This window comes from Eleutherodactylus coqui, chromosome 6 (assembly GCF_035609145.1).
Source record: "Eleutherodactylus coqui strain aEleCoq1 chromosome 6, aEleCoq1.hap1, whole genome shotgun sequence".
In the NCBI taxonomy this organism is placed as follows: Eukaryota; Metazoa; Chordata; class Amphibia; order Anura; family Eleutherodactylidae; genus Eleutherodactylus; species Eleutherodactylus coqui.
Window position 1 is genome coordinate 237,681,348 of NC_089842.1, and position 21,942 is coordinate 237,703,289.

Here is a 21,942-nt window from a genome sequence, read left to right on the forward strand (position 1 = left end):
TCTGATATCCCCCTGCTGACTTGTTCCTTCCCTGGGTCTTACACTACAGGTCTGCTTCTTCTGTTTGGCACCTGAGTATTCGCACAAGCCCTCATACTATGGACAATGTATATTTTTTTAGAAGACTTCCCAAAGAGTAAACTGATCACAGGGTATCCGGGTGTCCCAATGCCAAAATCCACAGTGATCTGCTGTAATTTGTGGGGGTAACCAGCTGCAAGCATTCTTTTCTCCTGCAGCATCCCCGCAGGAGAAATTAAGTATTAAACCAGTGTAAGGAACATGGCCCTAATGGGTTACTGAGTAGCATCAGAAAGCTCAGGTAAGAGGTGCAATACTCTGCAGCGAACTGCTTGCGTGACAGAGAGAAGCAGTGGGATCGCAGACTCTGACTGTGAGAGGACTGCTTGGAGAGCACCTTGAGCACTGTGCGTGGTAACCAGAGACTGCCCACAACCTGGAGCCAAAAGTAGAGAGTGAAAATGCTACGTCCTGAACCCGATGGGGCATCTGAATAATGACAAAGACCAAGGGAAACATGGTAGTCATTCTGACTTTTGGTATTATTGTATCTTGCACCCTGTCACACCCCTAGATCCCAATTGGGCCAAGCCTTAAAGGTCCTAGCAGCATGTGCATTGCTTTTTGTCGGCCCTGCTGGCTTAGGGTGAGGGATCGTTTTCCACTTAGGCTTATTTTATGAGCTAAAAATGCTGGCAGGTTACAGCTGGAACATGCCAGCCTTTATAGTGTATAATCTAAGCCTAAGAAGAAAACTTACCCTCGCCCTAAGCCAGCAGGGCCGGCAAAAAGCAATGGAGATGCTGCACCTCTGACTGTCACCGCTCGGTCCTGTGCCGTTTCTCTGGGATGTGTCGTGGCCGCCTGGCGGATGAGGCCTCCGTCCCGGCCGCTGGCTGTGCGTTGCATCCCGGCTGCCTGCTCGCTGCAGCCCAGTGCCTCTCTGCTCTGTCACGCTCGGTCCCTTGCGCGCAGTTACTGCCCATGTGTCACCGCCGCAGATTCTGCTGTGCCGCGGCGCACTGGGATCCCTGCTGTGGTGCTGTAGTCTGCGGCTGGGTGGCTGTCACAGTGTCTACACCTGGCGCTGTGGAATCCCTGCTGCCAGCTGCAAAGTGAACATGACATCAGGGGGTGGGGGGCCGCCTTGGGACTGCTGCCGCCTGCGATTTGAAAATTACATCAGGGGGAGGGGGTCTGCTTGTGTCACGCCGCCGAGGAAGGGCCTTGCCGCTGGGGCTGCATGGCTGCAGCGGGGCCGCTGTATGCTGCTAAAAAAAAAACCTTCCTTTGTGGGCTACAGGCCAGCCAGCAGTGCAGCCAATCACATATCGGCGGGCGTCACCCCCTGTCAATCTTGGCTCCACCAGTACTTCCTGGTGGGGTCAAGATACAATAATACCCTGACCTTTGACTAGCCTGGGCCGGTGGTAGCTACAATTGCCACATTATGAACTGTAAGCGAGGCCGACCTCACTTCCGTAATTAAGCGTGCACACTGTGAGGGACACTATTGGATGATCCACAGGCCTGTTAAAGAACACACATACTGCATTGAAGAGATTGTACTGTTGACAGCATGTTTGTTGTAATCACTGTTGCAGTCGGACTGAGATAACATACAGAGGGCGGTGCACCCATTTGGAGAGACATTGGAGAGACATTCTCACGTGAGTTCAGACACAGTGTTTCCTGGAGACTGTATCATTAATTGTTAAACATCATCAAACACAAACTGTTCTTTATATTTCTGTTCAATGGGACTGGTCTGTTTACAACATTGTTGATACTGTTCTTATGACATTGTTATTATCTCATACTAAGTAGTATTAATGTTATGTCGGTCAGCTCATGGTTAATTTTGCCAGCACACCTTGTTCTGTCCAGACTAGCCAGGGTTAACAGCACCTGTGCAGGTTAATTACCCTGCTATGTGTCTGAGAAGTGTGCTGGTGATTGACAGGCCTATCTGCCTATCAGCTCCTCCCGCCTCCCTATAATAATCGGAGTGGCCGATTATTCTTCAGTGCTCGCTGAGTAGTCCAGCTGCTCTGACCTGCTGAGTGTCTGGCCCTGGTACTTTGTGCTATTCCCTGCGTGTGGTTGACTTCTGTCTAGCTCCTGTGGAGTTTTCCTTGGCTAGAGACAGCTCTGCCTTGGTCCAGTGGTTTCCCTCAGTGTGCTAGCTAGTCTGCCTCTGTTGGTATCCTGGTTCTGTCGGCTTGTTTGCTAGACTTCGCTATTGTCTGCCAGGTTTTTCTATCTGCCTCAGTTCTGCTTAGTATTGTTCATGTTGGTTATTTACATCTGCGTTTCCTGTCTGTACTAGTGGGTAGTAGTCTCTTGCATAGGTACTGCGGTCCCTGCCTGTCCCCCCTAGGTAGCGTAGGGTCAAAGTTGGCGGCCTGGACGTGTCCACCATCAGGGCTATCTCCAGGACGGGGCAGTGGCTGGGTGTAGATCAGGGAGCCCTGCGCCGTGCGTTCCTATGCACCCCACTTAGTACCGTAACAATTAATTGTAAGATTTAGTTGATCATTTTAAAAGTAAAAGATTAGAGGGGTTGTATCAAGATTGCAAGTTATACCCTCTCGATAAGATAGGGATAACTTGCTGATCGGTAAGGGTCTCGCTGTTTACTCAGGCGCTGCATCGTATCCTGAATCTTTGTTGTGACATTATCTACCAGTGACATCAGTCTCACTGAAATTGAGGCCTCATGTCCACGGCACACACGGATTCTGAGTGTGGAATCCCGCACACAATCTGCCTGCGGCCATGGACTTTTTTCTTATCTGTCCGAATGTGGTGGAGGTCTCCTGCGTCCCGGCCGGATCTTATTTCTTCTGCACAGCGGATGCACCCTGCATTTTTTTCTAAATCCCTGCTTTCCGTCCACAGTGTCAGGCTTCAATGGAAGCCGTCCGCGCGGGAATCCGCAGAAAATGAAGCAATCCGCATGCGGGGAAAAAGTGATATCTGCATGCTTTTAATTGTTTTGCGGACACTACTGCATCCCTATGGGTGGCTTGATTTGCGGCTCTCCCATGCGGGTTCTGCAATTCAAATCCGCCCGTGGACTTTGGGCCTAACTGATTGTGGAAATGAATTTAAATATACAGTAAATGTCATACACAAAAGGAGAACTATCTCATATGACGGGAAGATGAACTCTTGTATAAGAATTACAGCTGTTTTTGTTATATTGTTAGCCATTCACGACCCTCAGTAACCCTAAGGGCGAGCTCCCTCCATGTTTTTCGGTTTTGCCCTGCTTCTTTCAGTTGTGTGATATCCATCCCAGGATCAGCTCTGACTGTATCAGCCATCGTGTTCTTTGGCGACTGAGTCTTCTTTTGCCACTGATCAGTCCAAGCATTATAGATTTTTCTAGCGACTCCAATTCGCATTAGAAAAATCTAATATATTTGAGCCTGAGCCCGGCCATCGTGTCCTCCAGGGGTATATCAGGTGATGATTTAGGACTTTTCTGTTTGTTAGAGCATTGTACAGTTATTGATCCTTATAATACATATGGGGGAAAAACCATTCACGCCTTGTTGATACAGCAACCTATGATAACTCCAGGCTTATAATGGAGAAGTCTTACAGTGGGATTCATAATACACAAGTTCCGTTTATATGGTGTGAGATACGAATACAGGAAGTGAGAGAGAACCATATCTTCAGATATAGCAACGATGGCCATAAATCTTTGACCAGTAGGAACTGGCCATCAGGATTTCATCAATTTTTGGTCATAGTTTGTGGTATATATGGCTTCATGTACTTGTCCTAAAAACTATGTGGGTAAGACAGTAACACGTAGACACATCCTTGCGCATATAGGTAATGTTACGTCATATCTGTCCATCATATAAGTTCCAGTTAGGGTGCTCAGATAAAAAGTTTTCCGAATTTACCAGACCACTTTGCATGCACTATGTCATGAAAAGCACATTTCTGATTTAAGAAATAGGAAGTTTCTGATTTAAGAAATAGGAAAAAGTTCAATTCTGGTCAAGATGTGATCAAAATAGCAACCCCACACTGACTCAGCAGTCAAAAACAAGAAATTATCAATCCTATGGTTGGGTTCACACGGGGTGGAATTGCCACGGAATTTCTGTGCGGAAATTCCGTGGCAATTCCGCCCGCGGCTCCTAATCCCGGGATTAGCCAGCAAAGTGGACGAGACGTTGCAAAAATCTTATCCACACGCTGCGGCCAATCCGTTCTGGCCAAGCCGCATGAAAACGGACATGCGTCGTGGAATTCAATTCCGCTGCATGTCAATTCTTTTCTCGTTTCCGCAGCTGCCTCTCTCCTCTCTATGGGGAGATAAAGCCGCAGCGGAATGCCAATGGTGAAACCGCTCCAAAACCCACGGCCGAAGGCTGTGGGTTTTTATGCTGCGCTTATACCGTGGAAATCTCATGGTTTTTCGATGCAGTAATTCTGCAAAAATTCTGCTGACCCCAGCCTATATCTGTATGTAAACAGTCAGGTGATAACTAATCTCCATGCACAAACTTGGTGGGACACTAAAGTAACACTTCCTACTGAAAGCGCCACGCAATGTATGTCTTATATGATATACCAGCTTGTTACCCGCGACTTCGTCCGCGTGGAAATTGTATTTTTTAATCTAATCTGTTTAGCTGTATATTGAAACGTAAAAAGATGAAATAGTGAAAGGAATGTGAGTGCAATCTGTTGTCAGCCCAGATCTGCGGACCTGAGATGCTTTAATGTATCTCTAGCTCTGAGAGGCGCGTGACGGTCAGCATCTGGGGTCCGGCGGGCCTGAGATGCTCTGGGGTCTCTGCTGCTCTGAGTGCAGCTTGCCTCCCAACTTGTTGATGCTTTCTTGCCTCTGCGTGGTCAGCAGATTCTTGGATTCTAGTAATTTTCGCAGCTCGACCTCTGCTAGAAATACGCGCTAGTCCTGACTTGCGAGGCATATTAAAAAAAAAAGACTAAATGGAAAGGAAATACGATTATCAAAAGGAAACCATTTCTTACACAGCTAAAATGAAAGCTGCGTTGTGGTTGGTTGTTATATATTATACCGCTGAGATAACATGAAAGCTGCGTTGTGGTTGGTTGTTATATATTATACCGCTGAGGTAACATGAAAGCTGCGCTGTGATTGGTTGATATTTCTTATACTGCAGTGTCCCGTAGGTTGACGCCACCATTCCGGCACCTGCCGACATGAACATTGACGGAGAATAAATGAGCCGCAGACAGTAATAAAGTACCTCAGGTCCCTGGGAACTGTCAGGGCCTGGAACAACTTTACTTGATAAACTCCAAACAATACAAGGCAAGACAGTCAATATTCCAAGTGCACGTATTAATACAGACTTGAGTATGAGTACCTCCACACGGTGATCCAGACTTCAGAACACCCGTGCGTGAACAATAGACTTAAGGGCTCCCACACACTTGCGTTTTTTTTAACGCTGTGTTTTTTTAATCCGATTGTCAATGGGACTTTCTAATGTTAAAAATGCAACACAAGGGGGTGGAGCCTGACCGCGGAGAGAGATGGCTGCTTGAACTGAAAGCTCCGTCACTGAGACACAAATACAGACACCCAGCAGCAGCATCCCAGCCCGAAAATGGGGAAATTAAGTAGGGAGAAGGGAGGTGAACACCTGGGGACACCCATGCTAGCTCGGGGACAATCTGATCTACAGAAATACCTTAAAGAACGGAGCACCTGTTCCCCCCCGTGCTCAAGGCAAGATGGCGCCAGCGGCTCTGTCTGCAGCAGAAAAAGAGAGGGAGGGTTAGTCCTCTTCGGAGGGGAAGATGGGGAACAAATTTCAAAAGGCTTTATGAAAGACCTCCTCTCAAGCCATGAGACCAGTGCTTGCTGATTTAGCAGAAATCAAGCAAGACATCAGACATAGGGGGAGAAGGGTGGAGGACCTGAAAGGGTCATCCGCGGCCATTACTGCACACGCACTAGAGATGGCACAGGCTATTAAAGAACAGCACCTGCAGTTAAACAGGACTCTCCTCATGCAAGGGGATTTAGAGAACCGTAACCGCAGGAGCAACATTCGTATTAAAGGGGTCCCGGAGTCTTGGGCAGCAGAGGCCCTACCCAAGGTTATAATGGAAATCTTTGCTTCTCTTGTGGGGGCAGACAGGGCAGCTTTCATGTCAATCGAATAGGTTCACAGGGCCTTAAGACCACAGCCCTGTATTTCTGATCCGCTGAGAGACATTATATGCATGCTACTAGCCTTCCCGGATGCAGTAGCCATTTTAGAAGCTGCCAGAAATCGCAGAGATCTCCAATACTCAGGGGCCCCAATTCAGCTCTACCAGGAACAGAACTCTCACCTACTGGCCCCTGAGGCTAGTCGTTACAATTCCCATATAGCTGGAGTGTCTGTCGGTGTCGTTCCGATCAGGAATAGAAAGTTTAAAGGGGTTGTCCCGCGAAAGCAAGTGGGGGTATACACTTCTGTATGGCCATATTAATGCACTTTGTAATGTACATCGTGCATTAATTATGAGCCATACAGAAGTTATTCACTTACCTGTTCCGTTGCTAGCGTCCTCGTATCCATGGTGCGTCTAATTTCAGCGTCTAATCGCCCGATTAGACGCGCTTGCGCAGTCCGGTCTTCTCCCTGGTGAATGGGGCCGCTCGTGCCGGAGAGCTGGTCCTCGTAGCTCTGCCCCGTCACGTGTGCCGATTCCAGCCAATCAGGAGGCTGGAATCGGCAATGGACCGCACAGAGCCCACGGTGCATCGTGGGTGAAGATCCCGGCGGCCATCTTGCTAAGGTAAGGAAGAAGTCGCCGTAGCGCGGGGATTCGGGTAAGTACTAAACGTTTGTTTTTTTTAACACATGCATTGGGTTTGTCTCGCGCCGAACGGGGGGCCTATTGAAAAAAAAAAAAAAAGCATTTCGGCGCGGGACAACCCCTTTAATCTTTAAGTACTAGTTGTTTAATTTGTGCCTCTATTTTTTCAGACGTTCTCAGTACTAGATATTGCGCTCGTCTGTCATCACCCTCAATAAGAGGGACATTATCTCAATATTGTTAACTGATTACTAATTTTCAACAGCTCTTAATTAAGTTTCCCATCCCCTTTTCCCTTCTCCTATTTCCCTGCCTGTACTAGTCTATCCCTTCCCTTTATTTTCTCACCCTATCGCTGGATTCTTTGTATATTCCACCTGAGATAACCTCCCCCTGCTCTCAGGGACCAGCGGAATCTTAGAGAATATACTGACCTCTACAGTATAAATTAAGCGGTGTATAATCTGCATATTAATCCTATCTTGTACCCACCAATAGGGACTAGACCTTGCTGGCGGTTGACCATCTCAGTCTCTCTGAAATGTCCACAGACGCTATCCGATTCACATCTTTTAATGTCCGGGGCCTTAACTCTCCACAGAAGAGGTATAATGTTCTCCAACTTGTGAAAAGGTATGATACCAAAATTTTACTCCTCCAAGAGACACACTACAAGGGAATAGATGTCTAACCCTCCTAGGGAAATTATTCACACAGTTTTCATAACGCCCATCCCTCGTCCGCTTCCAGGGGAGTGTCCATTTTATTTCACAGATCCATCAACTTCATTCCCATAGCTGAATACTCTGATAGGACGGAGAGAGCTCTTTTCGTAAAAGGCACAATTAACAATGCCAATCTAACCATTGCCAACCTATACGCTCCAAATACCAACCAAATTAATTGGCTAATTAAACAGATCAAAATCCTTAAGAAATTTGCTGTAGGTCCTATTGTGGTGGGGGGAGATTGAAACATAACCCTAAACCCCTTGATGGATTCCTCGAGAGGCAGGTCCCAGGTCTCCCAGGGGCGCTTGAGCAGATTAATTAGAGTTCTCCGAGATATGGACATAGTGGATGTTTGGCGCTTACTGAACCCATCAACAAGGGATTACACTCATCTTTCTCACCCACATTCATCATATCAGAGGCTTGACTATATATTTGTTTCCCCGACCATTCTAATAAACGTGGAAGGGGCTGAGATAGATAAAATTACAATCTCAGACCACACCCCCATACACGCATATATCAGAATTGGCAGAGAGACCCCCAGAGAATGGAGGTGGCATCTCAATGACTCCCTACTAGACTCCCAAATTGAAAGATATAAACTCACAGAACAGATAGAGGAATATTTCAAACTAAACTGCAAAAACGGGACCGAGTTCCCTATAATTTGGGAAGCTCATAAGGCCTATATGGGGGGCCTACTTATCTCACTAGGATCCAGAACTAAAAAACGGCAACAGCAGGATATAGATAGACTCCTATCACAGATAGCGAAATTAGAACAAGCTTCTAAACTATCTAATGCAAACGCTTCCCTGGAAGAATTGACTGCTAGGAGACGAGAGCTTAAACGACTCCTAGAGTCTAGAATTAATAAGAAACATATCTTTGTGAAACAAACAGTCTTCATTCAAGGGAACAAAGGGAGTCAATTTATGTCTGCGCTACTCAAAAAATCCCGCACAAACAATTTCATAAACTCTATTAAAGACCAATCCAGGAAATCAGTCTCCTCTTCCCAGAAAATAGCTAGCGCCTTTCAATGCTTCTATACACAACTCTACAACTTAAATGATCATTCTGGAACGGAGGAAGGACGTTCCTCGAACAAGAAAATAGACCTCTTTTTGAACAATCTAAATCTCCCGAAACTAGGAGAGGTGGACATACAATCTCTATTAACCCCGGTGACGGAGCAGGAGGTTGAAGACCTGATTGACTCGAGTCCATGTCGTAAAAGTCCGGGACCTGACGGGTTCTCCTCTGCCTATTATAAAACTTTTAAAACAGTATTAGTCCCTAGATTGAAGGAATTTTTTAATGCTCTATTACAAGGGGCCAATCTAACCAAACAGTCAGAAAAAGCCCACATCACCCTTATCCACAAAGATAATAAGTACCCAGAACTATGCGCCAACTACAGACCAATATCGCTGATCAATCTCGATATCAAATTATGGGCCAAATTACTCGCAAAGAGAATGGAAGATTACGTCCCCACCCTGATCAATAGCGAGCAAACAGGATTTATTAAAGGAAGGGAGGGTAAGGATAACTGCCATAGACTACTGCATGCTACAAAATTGGCACAAATACATACGATACCAATGGTCCTGATAGGAACAGACGCAGAAAAAGCGCTTGATCGCATCAGTTGGCAATACACGAAAAGGGTCATAAGCCGCTTTAATTTCCCTATACCATTTATCTCCGTAATCTTTTCCCTCTATAATAACCCATATGCGAGGCTGAGGATTAATAATATCTTATCTCCCACTTTCGATATCAGAGATGGAACCCATCAGGGCTGTCCCCTCTCCCCAACCCTCTTTGTATTGCCACTGGAGCCTCTTCTTCAGGGGGTGAGACAGCACCTCGAAATAAAGGGGATTACTTTCGGCCCCCACTCACTTACCTTAGCTGCGTTCGTGGATGACATCATGTTTGTGGTCACGGAACCAGAAAAGGGGATGCCAAACTTGATAGATTATCTGGATGTGTTCGGGGCCTTCTTGGGTCCAAAGTCAACTTCAGCAAATCAACAATTCTAAATGTCTCCGTACCTAACGTCTGTAGCAAGGTTTTGAAATCTTTAACTCCCTTCTCATGGTCGGAGGGGTCAATAGACTACCTGGGTGTGAAGATCACAAGGAGGGCAGAAGATCTTTATGCCATTAACTTTCAACCGCTCCTCCCTTATATAAGGGGCCTGCTGCGTACCTATGACCTCCCATATATTTCTTGGTTTGATAGAAAGAATATTTTAAACTCTTATGTCTTGCCAACCATACTGTACAAGCTTTGCATGCTTCCGATCTTCATTCTTTAACACGCTACGGTCGATGTTCTTTAAATACATATGGAGGCAGAAGAGACCCCGACTGGCACATAGCCTACTGATCAAGAGGAGATGGGAGGGAGGAATGGATATGCAGTGCACCCATAGTGTCTATCGGGCAACACAACTTAGTTATTGGATGGAACTAGTGAACCCAACAAGGGACCCTCTTCTTCAACAACTCACTTTAAAAGCAGGGGGAGAAACACTAATGGACTTCATATAGCTCAAACAAATTCAATTAACTGATACGAGGCCCCTGCGAGACCTGGGATAAAATGAGGAACCGTCTAGCTCCAGATCCTTCTCCTGAGGCCCCGGTGAGTGCCTTATGTAAGCTAATGGGTACAAATACAGATCCCATAGTTAGGAGTATCTGGGCAAAATTCACGGGTCTAAAATTGAGGGACATCCAGACACTAGCACATAAGAAAATGGGCGAGATCTTACAGACATTACGACCCGAGGTGTCCTTATCCTTTCTACAGAAGACCCATACCACCAGGGTCCTGGACTCCTTCCTCACAACATATAAATCCACTAGACCAAACACCCCATTTGAAAAATTATTACTCGAGGAGACCCCCAAAAGCAAACTGATAGCACAACTTTACAGAAAATTTGTGTCCCCCCCCCCCCCCCCCCCCACACACACACACTCTCTAAACCAGAGTTTCTTAGCTCCTGGGAGAGTAAGCTGGGCATTTCTCTCTCTTCGACAGATACAAGACTCATTCTTCAAGCAGCATTTGGCCTGTCCCCTTGCGTTACGACTCAAGAAAGCCACTATAAATTATTAGTAAGGTGGTGTAAAACCCCACAATGGCTTTACGCATATAAATTGACCCTCCATGATAAATGCTGGAGATGCGACTCAGCAGTCGGATCATACCGACACATCAGGTGGGAGTGCCCAGTCCTCTCTACCTTCTGGAAGGAAGTGAAAAAAATACTAAAGAGTATAAAACCAGACTTTACTCTAACAGCAGAAATTTTTTTTCGATGGAGACCCTCTGAGGATTTCCACCCACTTAAAGATAAACTGGTAGCCTCCCTAATAGACATGGCCACGGCGTTAATTCCTATTATGTGGCTTCAAAAAACCCCTCCCTCTGTCTCACAATGGAAGGAAAAAGTGGATCTATTATACAATATAGAGGAATTGACCAGCTGGAAAATGGGTGGACATGATGGATTTGTGCAGAGGTGGACCCCCTGGAAGCGGATAGCCTAAAACCCACCCCTGTAGGGCCTGGGTTCTTGGTTAACTATAAAATCCTACAGGTGAAGCGTTAGAGGTGAGCTAATTAATCAGTTGGATTGCATCGGAAGAGGCCATTCAGACTTGGAACGGTTCTCTGTTTCTGGGGAGAGGACCGGTCCCCGGACACAAACATGGACAGGTCGAGGTATCTCAGATCCAAAAAAGGAGACCTAGAGACTGAGACGACAACAGAAGGTGCAAGCCTCTTTCCCTTTCCCTTCTACTTTTACTGTATTTTTAGTTAATGCCTTCAAGTTTGGTGTGCTCTCTGATAAACAAGGTTAATAGTATACAGAAAGCGTGTGGTAAGCGGACAGCGATATTGTTTGTACGGCTTTCTTTATTACCTCAACATATTATTGGATATGACTGTATTGCCTTTATGGGGCACCCACTATTTTGTTGTATTGTACGCTTGTAACATGAAAAACCCTAATAAAAATCTGATTGTTTAAAAAAAAAAAAAAAAAAAAAAAAGTGCAGTTCGGCTGTAAAAAATGCTTTACAGCCGAACTGATGGCCCATTCACACAATGAGCAGGAGGGGCCCACTGACTTCTATCGGAAAGTGTTCTCGACATGCTCTGTGACATGTGCAGGAGGGTGTGTGTCATGGTCTGTTGGCCGTGATGGGGTCGTGGCATGGTGGTCTCGATGTGTAGATGGACTGGCTACATTGTTCTAGTCTGTCTGACAGGTTGATGTTTTTGTGGCTTTTTATTTCTTTTCGTGTTACTTTGGTCCTTTATTTGTATCCGGTTTTTCTCCTCTCATTGAATTTGTTCTCTTGTTATATGTGGATTTATCTCTGGTGTTTGTTGAACTCTGACTGTCCAATTGCATTGCCTCAGTAATTTTTTAAGACTGCTTCTGGGTCTGGCCGTTGCTGACTATCTTCTTAGTCATTGTGGAACGTGTTTGTGGTGGTGAGACTTCTGCTGTAAAGCTACGTGGTGCTTTTGTTTGCTCATTATTGTTTTCCTTCTCTTAGTTGCTAGAGCTAGTGGCTGGGGCTTGAGATGTGGGGCCGTATTTATCAAGGCAATGACCACTGCAGGGCAGTTCTTGTCCTAGTGGTCAGGGTGAGGTTGTCCCTTTTTTTTTTCATTTTAATTATATGATAGTTTACTCTGCACCGCAGTCTGCTTCCTGTGTGAACAAAACCTTTAGAACATTCAGTTTTTATTGTAAGTATGTTTTTCAATATAATTATAAAACTTAATTGTAAAACTTGCGTTTTTGGTGCGTTGCATTTTTAACATTAGAAAGTCCCATTGACAATCGCATTTAAAAAAACGCAGCGTTCAAAAACCGCAAGAATGTGGGAGCCCTAAGAGTACCTTCCCCCGTTGACCCCAGACTTCAGGACGTTCGGGTGAGATAGACAAATGGGTGTACCTCTATGCGGTGATCCACTAGCTCCGGACGGCCGCGTAGGAAAATATGACATAGATAGTACCTCTGCACTGGGCCTTGAACTGCACTCATTCATGCTTGCTCTCGCTCTGCTTCGATGGGGCTCACTCCTTCCTCATCATGTATACATCCATGCTTGGAAAATCTCTCCTCCTCTTCCATGCTTCACTACATAAGGGTTAAAGGTGCCCCCATGTAGCTGGACCTCCTGACCAGGACTCTAGAAGACATGGATCAACCTTCCCGCTCTTAAACACTCACTTTTATAACCTCTCTCATACCATGTGACAGGACATAAATTGATACATTTACAGACAGTCTCCAGGCTTTGCAAACACTTAACCCATCACTTGCTGCAGCTGTGCAATACACATAACAGAATGACAAGACAGTTTTGCACAGACCATCTACATAAGACATACATGTATGACAATATGGCAGCCTGCAGTTGTCCGGGTCGGATCCCGTTGCGAGAATTCTCACAGCGGGATGTGGACCTGTGCCTCTGCATAGCCCTGCGGCTCACCACCTCCCGGTGTCTTCACTCTGCGCTATGTGCCGGCAGTCGCCCAGCCGGCACATGCGCAGAGCGAGCCGTCCCGTCACCAGTGACATTTCTGTGCGGGTCTCTGCACAGAAATAGAAAATGCTGTGATTTGTTTACCGCGCGTGTTTTCACGCGGACAATTTGCGGCCGTCTGCATAGAATTGCATTATCTAATGCAATCCTATGGCAGCGGGCACAGGCGGAAATTCTGTGGGAAATCCCATTACGGAATATCCGCCCGTGTGCAGGGGGCCTTTGGAAGGGGCCAGGAAAGCATGTACTGGGCCACTACAATAACGCTGAGGTAAAATGAAAGCTGCGCTGTGATTGGTTGTTATGGGCAACACAAATTTCCCTTAAAATCTAAATTCATATTAATGTGTCTTTGGTTTAAGTTTTAATCCCAGGCACCACAGGGTATCTCTGTTAGCTTAACCCTTTCCAATCCATTTATTTTTTTCTCATCCATTCTCCCCAGCTTCAAATAATTGGAGCTGGGGAGAATGGATGAGGAAAAATAAATTCTCCCTTCACTCTCCTGATCTGACACAGGTCAGGAGGGTGTCAGCAGTCACATCACCATTGGGGGAATGCGGAAGTAATACTTCCACATTCTCCCTTCAGACTCCTGACTCGGCGATCATCTGATAGCTGAGGTCAGGTGACAACCGGCGGTCAGATGATCGCCGGGTGGAATCTCTGTGCATTACATAGCGCTAATTGAGCGCTATGTAATGTGTAAAGGAGACGGCAGAAAGAGTTGAAAACCCTTTCTGCCTTCTCCTTGGGGGGTCCTTAATGAGGGCCAGTGCAGGAGTGCATCTGCACCCCATGAGTCTGATGATCTGCAGTGTCGGGCCTGTCCCGACATCGGAGCTGTGGAGGAAAATGATGATGTCGGGGTGGGCCCTACATTGGATTGGAAAGGGTTAATAATCGCATATGTGCAGCAACGACGTCTGCCATCAAGTGTCTGCCCGTTTGGGGACGCCTAGCTTATGATCTGCACCCCCTTCTCCTCCACTTGGTTGCACTTAATAATCGCATACGTGCAGCTACGACATCAGCTCTGACTTGTCTGCCCATTTGTGTAGGCCTACCTTATGATGTACTTCCCCTTCCCCTCCTCTTGCCGCACAGCAAAGGTGCGCCTGCGCATCACCAAATAAATCTGTTTTATCCTGTTCCCTAGAGAACTTTATACATTTTTGGGATAAAACATAGCCTATGTCCTTCCTCAGAATACAAGCCGTCTCGCTGCCAAAGTTCATCAAAATCGCTTTAGCCGTAAAAATGTAACAGACAGACGGACGGAGTTACTTTCACGTTTATAATATTAGTATGGATAGAGGGGACCCCTTCTTCACAAATTATATAATTCTATCCACCACTAGGGGGAGCTAACTACATGTAGAATTATACAGGCAATATGAAGCTGTATGCAGTGAGCTCCCCCTAAGTGTGGCTAAAGGTATGACAGCTGTGACAATTGGGGGAAACAAATCTGTGCCAGACCCCTTTCCCTCCAAGAGTCTCCTAGCAGTTGTGTGTCTGACCTCTATTGTAGCTTCACCACAGATAGACAAATGTTCTTGTTCCATTTATTTTACCTGATCTATCAGATATGTTTACCATATTGATGAGGTTGTTCACTTAGGGGTAAGTCGTAATCATACAGCTCCGTTGGTGCAATAGTTGGTAATAATATATAGCATCCATCATCTCAGCTGTGAGACATAGCTGACAATCAGTGTGCTCCCTAGAATAACACCCAACATGTGCCACACATGTATGGCACACATAAGGAAGGGGTTAAACACCATATGTCTCTGAGGGGTCCAGGAGGGCACCATATCTGTCAATACTGCACCCCAAAATCCACACTTCATGGTCAGGGCTATGAAGAGACATTAGTGCATGATGCAGCTGCATTCCTGGGTATAGTGATTGGACTCTACTGTTTGAACCCTTTATTGCAATGTTATTAGTTTGTTGCATGGTACAGTATAAGGGGGGCATCAATAGATGGTACGGTGTGGGGCACCGATCAACCTCAGGCCAGAGTTGAACACGTATTTTTTAGATGGGCACGGACTATCTCCGGTCTTCGCTTATAGTAAAAGCAGGCAGGAAAATGTTTGCATATATGCAAATACTCCTCCAGCACCACAACGACTCACGGAGTTCAGGTCTGTATGCTATATAACACATTTGCCTGCAGGGTCAGCATGTACTTGGCTTTCATGAATAGACTGATGTAAGCTAGCAGTATTAAATTAACTCTATCTGTGATCACAATGGCGTAGATCTACCCCTTTGGGCGGATTCAGACAAGCCTGCTTTGTCCCCTTATATAGCTGTAATATCAGAGCCATATAATGGGACAAACCCAAACCCCTGATCTCTATGGGATTTCAAAGGTTTCGTTTTCACCATCTCTTTTCCCAGGCATGACTTGTACGGCTGGGCTAAGTTGAACTATGTGCAGGGAAGATCTGGCCTCTTTTTTTCAAACTCCTGTGCTGTGGCGTGAGGTTTAAACTGACGGTGAGGGTAAAGAAATTTCCCTCATTCAGGTGCAGCTATGCTCCGTACTGCCACGCGCAGTTGTGCCTGAACGCTGCTGCCTGCAGACACTCATTATTGTACAGCTCTCCACTGTGCTTCACTGCTGCCTGCAGACACTCCTTATTGTACAGCTCTCCACCATGCTTCACTGCTGCCTGCAGACACTTATTATTGTACAGCTCTCCACCATGCTTCACTGCTGCCTGCAGACACTTATTATTGTACTGCTCTCAACCATGCTTCACTGCTGCCTGCAGACACTCATTATTGTACTGCTCTCCACCATGCTTCACTGCTGCCTGCAGACACTCATTATTGTACCGCTCTCCACCATGCTTCACTGCTGCCTGCAGACACTTATTATTGTACTGCTCTCAACCATGCTTCACTGCTGCCTGCAGACACTCATTATTGTACCGCTCTCCACTGGACTTCACTGCTGCCTGCAGACACTCATTATTGTACTGCTCTCAACCATGCTTCACTGCTGCCTGCAGACACTCATTATTGTACCGCTCTCCACCATGCTTGACTGCTGCCTGCATACACTCATTATTGTACAGCTCTCCACCATGCTTCACTGCTGCCTGCAGACACTCATTATTGTACCGCTCTCCACCATGCTTGACTGCTGCCTGCATACACTCATTATTGTACTGCTCTCAACCATGCTTCACTGCTGCCTGCAGACACTCATTATTGTACCGCTCTCCACTGGGCTTCACTGCTGCCTGCAGACACTCATTATTGTACCACTCTCCACCATGTTTGACTGCTGCCTGCAGACACTCATTATTGTACCGCTCTCCACCATGCTTCACTTCTGCCTGCAGACACTCATTATTGTACTGCTCTCCACCATGCTTCTCTGCTCAGTCCGGAGCACCAGCTGCTGGTTTTCTGCATCTCTGTTTCTGTTTCTGTGCATAGTTGAGTTGCTGGGCCTTGTTTCTATGTGGCAGGTAAGGATTTCTGGACCCCTTTCTTCTATGTAGACCAGTTCTGGCCAGACTTCTCCGAACAGTAGAAGTGTATACTTGGATCCCACTGGTTTCTGCCAGTTCTGAGCTGATGGCATTGCTGGACATCTTCCAATTTTGAAGCAAATTAAGCATGACATGTTTTTCATCGGTTGCACTTAGTTTCCTTAGCCGACCTCTGCGTTTACAGTCCTCAACATTGTTTTTTTCTTCATGCTTCTCAAAGAAGGGCTTGAACAGCACATCTTAAAATCCCAGTCTGCTTTCAAATTATTACCTGGGAGAGACCTTGCTGATGGAGTATTGCTGTCTTGTTGCTGTTCTCAGTCTTGCCATGGTGCATGACCTATGACATGAAGCTGTCTTCCACAACCTCCCTTTTGATCCTCACCCAGTTCTAAGCCTCCTACACAGTTTCTATTTTACTTAATAGGTGTGTTTCAGCCTGCATATTAAAATGATGAGCATTATTACCCGTCATCCTACAAAATCCCGGACTTTGTACAACTATTAACACTTCTACTTTTGAAACTATTCTTAGTTTTCAGCATTTTTTCCCACACTTGCCCCAAACTTTTGCACAGTGTTGTATAGTATATGTTAATCTCTATGTAAATGCAGCGTTAACATTTTTGCTATGTAAAGGCTTTCCCTCATTCCTATACCCACATTCATTGCATTCACTTAACCATCCATTGTTACCAAAATAGTCTGTGTTTTTTTAAATTTCCTATCACGAGTTTCCTCTAATTGTTTAATTTGTTTTCCGACTGTCGACTCCTACATGTGACCTAATTTGCCGTACTTTTTCAGTCTCTGACATTTAGAGGGTTCTCCCCAAGAAAAATAACCACAAATCTGATTTTTCATGTTAAAAAACCCTAACGTGACTGAATAGTGCAGAAAGGCAGTTTTTACACACCGTTTTAGGTAACTGTGAGCCCCTACAGGGACAATGTCCCCTCAAGACTCATCTATCAGAGCAGAGGGAAGGCACAGACAGCGCCTCTTACTAAGGAGGCCCCCTTTACATCTGTCCCTTACATTGGCAGCTCATTAGCTTTAATGAGCACCATGTAAGAGTGCCTACCAACGAGTGATACTTTTTCTACCGATGCGAGAGCAAGTGCCTCACAGCGCAGAGAAAAATCTGCAATATTGCTCAGTCTTTTCAACGGAGCCGGCGGCAGCAGCGCCTGTCCCATTGAAAACATAGGGAGTACATACGGGGACTCTGGGGATAAAGGAATCCTCTGCCACAGCTGTGGCAGAAGTCTGTGATGCTATCCCATTGCTTTCAATGGGGTCGGCACTTCTGCGGCACCATTGAAAGGAGTGGGTTGCAGGCCACCCCCCCAGCGATGATTTTTGGGAAGGGGCTTTAAATATAAGCCCTTCCCTGAAAATCAGCCCTAGCTGTAAAAGAAAAAGTAAAAAAAAAATTATGGTTGAGCGCTGTCTGTGATTGGCTGATCGCACAGCCAATGAGATGAACGCTTTCTGGAGGCAGGGATTTTTCAATCCAAGGCCTCCAGAAAACAGAAGAAGACAGCCGTGCCAGAGAGAAGAGCCAGACAGCTCGTCTAGGGGAGTATAAATTTTTTTTTCTTACTTTTTAAAAAATATTTCAAGCCCTTCCCCGGAAATCATTGCTGCGCTGCAAGCCTTGAGGATACTCTTCCGCGCTCGAGTTAAGAGTCCAAAACAATCGAAGATGGAAAAATCCCAAAGGATCCAAATTCCAACTAGCAATGTATTAAATCAACCTCCTATTAACAAAAGGTCACGAGTAGAAAAAGTGTGACAAACAGAATAATTCAAATGCAACGCGTTTCAGCGTTCAAATAACACCCTTATCAAGCATGTATAACTACACATAGTGATATCCTTACATACACAGTGTACCTCATATGGTCTTGTGAAACAGGTGGCACCGAGCGGCCGTCAGTGTTTGTTGATGTCATCTCGATGCGGCCGCTGCTAACGTCACGATGATCTGAACTCCAAAGCGCATGCCCGATTAGACGCGCTTGCGCAGAAGGGTCTTCTGCCTTCGGCTCGGCCTGGCACGAGCGGCGTTCTGGCTCCGCCCCTTCTACGTGTCATCGCGTAGCTCCGCCCCGTCACATGTGCCGATTCCAGCCAATCAGGAGGCTGGAATCGGCACACGTAACGGGGCGGAGCTACGCGATGACGCGTAGAAGGGGGCGGAGCCAGAAAGCCGCTGCTGCTGGACAGACCCGAAGGCAGAAGACCCTTCTGCGCAAGCGCGTCTAATCGGGCGATTAGACGCTGAAGTTAGACGGAGCCATGGAGACGGGGACGCCAGCGCAGGGAAGGTAAGTGAATAACTTCTGTATGGCTCATATTTAATGCACGATGTATATTACAAAGTGCATTAATATGGCCATACAGAAGTGTATAGACCCACTTGCTTTCGCGAGACAACCCCTTTAAGTTAATTCCTTATGCAAGTGCATAAGGTATCATAGCAGCATACCAATAAAGGTTCCATAAAACTAATATCTACCTATGTATACTCCGTTTATGGCATACATAGGCAAGGAAGACGTGGCTAGATTATAGGTGGTGCTTCCAGCAAGAACGGCAACCTTCCTCACTCACCAGTAAAAACAAAAAATCACTATCATAAATCTATGCCTATGGATCATCGCATAACCTGAAAACTATGGAATGATATGTATATAACTGCAATCAGGGCTATGTACAATGTATTCATAGATATACATATAAACCGATCAATGAACCAATAGCTTCACAATAATAGAATAATGAATACAGATTAAAATAATGCATTCTGAAACTTAATTCTGCATATATATATATATATATATATATATATATATATATATATATATATACACACATTTATTTATATATTTATTTATTTATACATTTATTTATTATTTTTTTTTCCCTAAAATTTGATTAAGACTATGGGGTATCAAGGTATTCATTCGATAGATCCAAAACATATCCCTAGCATGTAAATCTCGATGGTGCTTTTCCACAGGGTCATTCTATTAAATAGATCGCAAATCACAAACTACAATTAACCCCTTAGTGACGGAGCTTTTTTGCTTTTTTTCCATTTTTGTTTTTTCCTACTCCCTTTTAAAAAATCGTAACTCCTTAATTTATCCATCGCCGTCGCTGTATGAGGGCTTGTTTTTTGCGGGACGAGTTGTATTTTTCAATAGCACTATTTATTGTACCATATAATTTACTGAAAAACTTTTTAAAAATTCATAGCGGAGAGAAATGGAAAAAAAAAAACGACATTCCACCATCTTTCGGTGCGTCCTGTTTCTACGGCGCACAAACTGCAATAAAAACAACCTGATATTTTTATTCTATGGGTCAGTACGATTACTATGATACCAAGCTTATATAGTATTTTCTTTGCTGTAGTACTTGTATTTTTTTTTTAAGATATTTAATTTTTTTCTAATATTTTCTGCGGTCATTTTGTGCGCGCAATAACTTTTTTCTTTTTTCTTCAACGTATTTGAGCCAGGGGCTCATTTTTTGCAGGATGTCCTGTACTTTCCGATAGTATCAATTTGGAATACATAAGACTTTTTGATCGCTTTTTATTGCGTTTTTTCTGGAAGACAGGGTAACTAAAAAAGTGTATTTCTGGCGTTCTTTTTTTTTTTTCTGGACGATGTTCAGCGTGCAGGAAAAATAATGCATTACTTTGATAGATCGGACTTTTATGGTCGCGGCGATACAAAATACTTATTTTTATTTTATGATTTAGATTTTTTAATAATAGATATGGCAAAAGAGGGGTGATTTAAACTTTTATAACTTTTTTTTTTTTTACAATTAAAAAAACTTTATTGATTTTTTTTTTTTAACTTTTCTTTGAAGTCCCCCTGGAGGACTTGAAGATGCGATGCTTTGATCGCTCCTGCAGTATGACGTAATGCTATAGCATTACGTCATACTGCTTTTTTACAGGCAGTCTATCAAGCCAGCCCACGGGGATGGCTTGATAGGCAGTCTGCTAAGACAGCCCTGGGGCCTTTCATTAGGCCCCCGGCTGCCATGACACCTGCACGCCTCCACCGATCTCACCACGGGAGGGCCGTGCGGGACCCCCGAACAGCGGCATTTAAAAGGTTAATAGCCGCGTTCGGCCGATTTTTTTATCATGAATATGGGAAAACTTTTTTTTAACTTTTATTTATTTATTTTGCAATTAATTACACTTTGTTAAACTGATTTTTACATCTTTTTTAGTCCCCATAGGGGACTTGAACTTGCAATGGTTTGATTGCCCCTCTAGTATTATGTAATACCATAGTATTGGCAATCTGCAATGGCAGCCTTGGGGGCTTTCAGAAAGCCCCAGTCTGCTATGGCAACCAAATGGCACCCTGCAATCTCACCACAGGGTGGGGTTAGGGGAGGGGCTGATAATGCCCCATTTTCCTTTTTTTGACTTAAGCAGGTCATGCTGGGATCTTCGTAGGTTATAATAGGCCATGGGCTGTTTAACGAATAGACAGAGAATACAGCTCTTACTTTGTGCAGCCCTATGAACCCTTGACAGACAAAAACCTGTGAGTTTGCACACCTGAATAACTTCTGCCCATGTCTGGGGTTTTTGTGTTAGACCAGACCTATATTTATGGTCTTCATCGGTGGAGCTAGTACTGTAGTCTGTAATACAGATCTGCAGAGTAACATGACGCCCGGGTGTGATGTTCCTGTTATGTGAGAAGCCTCCTTTGTTTATATCTATAGGGGAAAGTTCATTGTAGGTCTTACCTGAAGGAAACAGGATCAGAGCAACGAGACCGAGAAGTATCTCCGGCTGCATGATGATGAGAAAAAGGATGGTGATGATGGCTGGACAAATAATCCGAAAGCAAAGGAAGAACACTTCATCGAGGGGAAGCTGCAACTGAGCTGCTGACATCTGCACAACCACTACGCCACCCCTCCTTCTTCCCTTAACGCTTCACAGTCATCACTACATCTGTAGACCAGACATTGAGCTCAGGAAGCAATCTAGACAGCATAAGAGATCTCCTAAACAAATACTGCCCCCCCCCCCCCCCGGGATAAATGCAGACCCCATAACCATTGTAGCAATGTCTGCCTTGGCGTAGGGTTCGGTAACGGCGCAGTCACTCACACAGTCCATATAAAGTTCATCCATTGTTTTATTTCAGCAACAGAAGATCAGTGGAGAAAAGACACTTGCAGCAC

At 45.2% G+C, this 21,942-nt stretch overlaps 1 protein-coding gene across 1 annotated transcript in view; it reads right to left on the minus strand.

Moving 5' to 3' along the window:
* LOC136633431 (CD48 antigen-like) overlaps positions 1-21,666 on the minus strand; it is a 55,307-nt gene extending 33,641 nt beyond the window's left edge. The window contains exon 1 of the mRNA XM_066609167.1: positions 21,499-21,666. Within this exon, the coding sequence (XP_066465264.1) occupies positions 21,499-21,649 (151 nt within the window). The 5' untranslated portion in view covers positions 21,650-21,666. The remainder of the gene's footprint in view (positions 1-21,498) is intronic.
* Between the last annotated feature and the right edge of the window lie 276 nt (positions 21,667-21,942).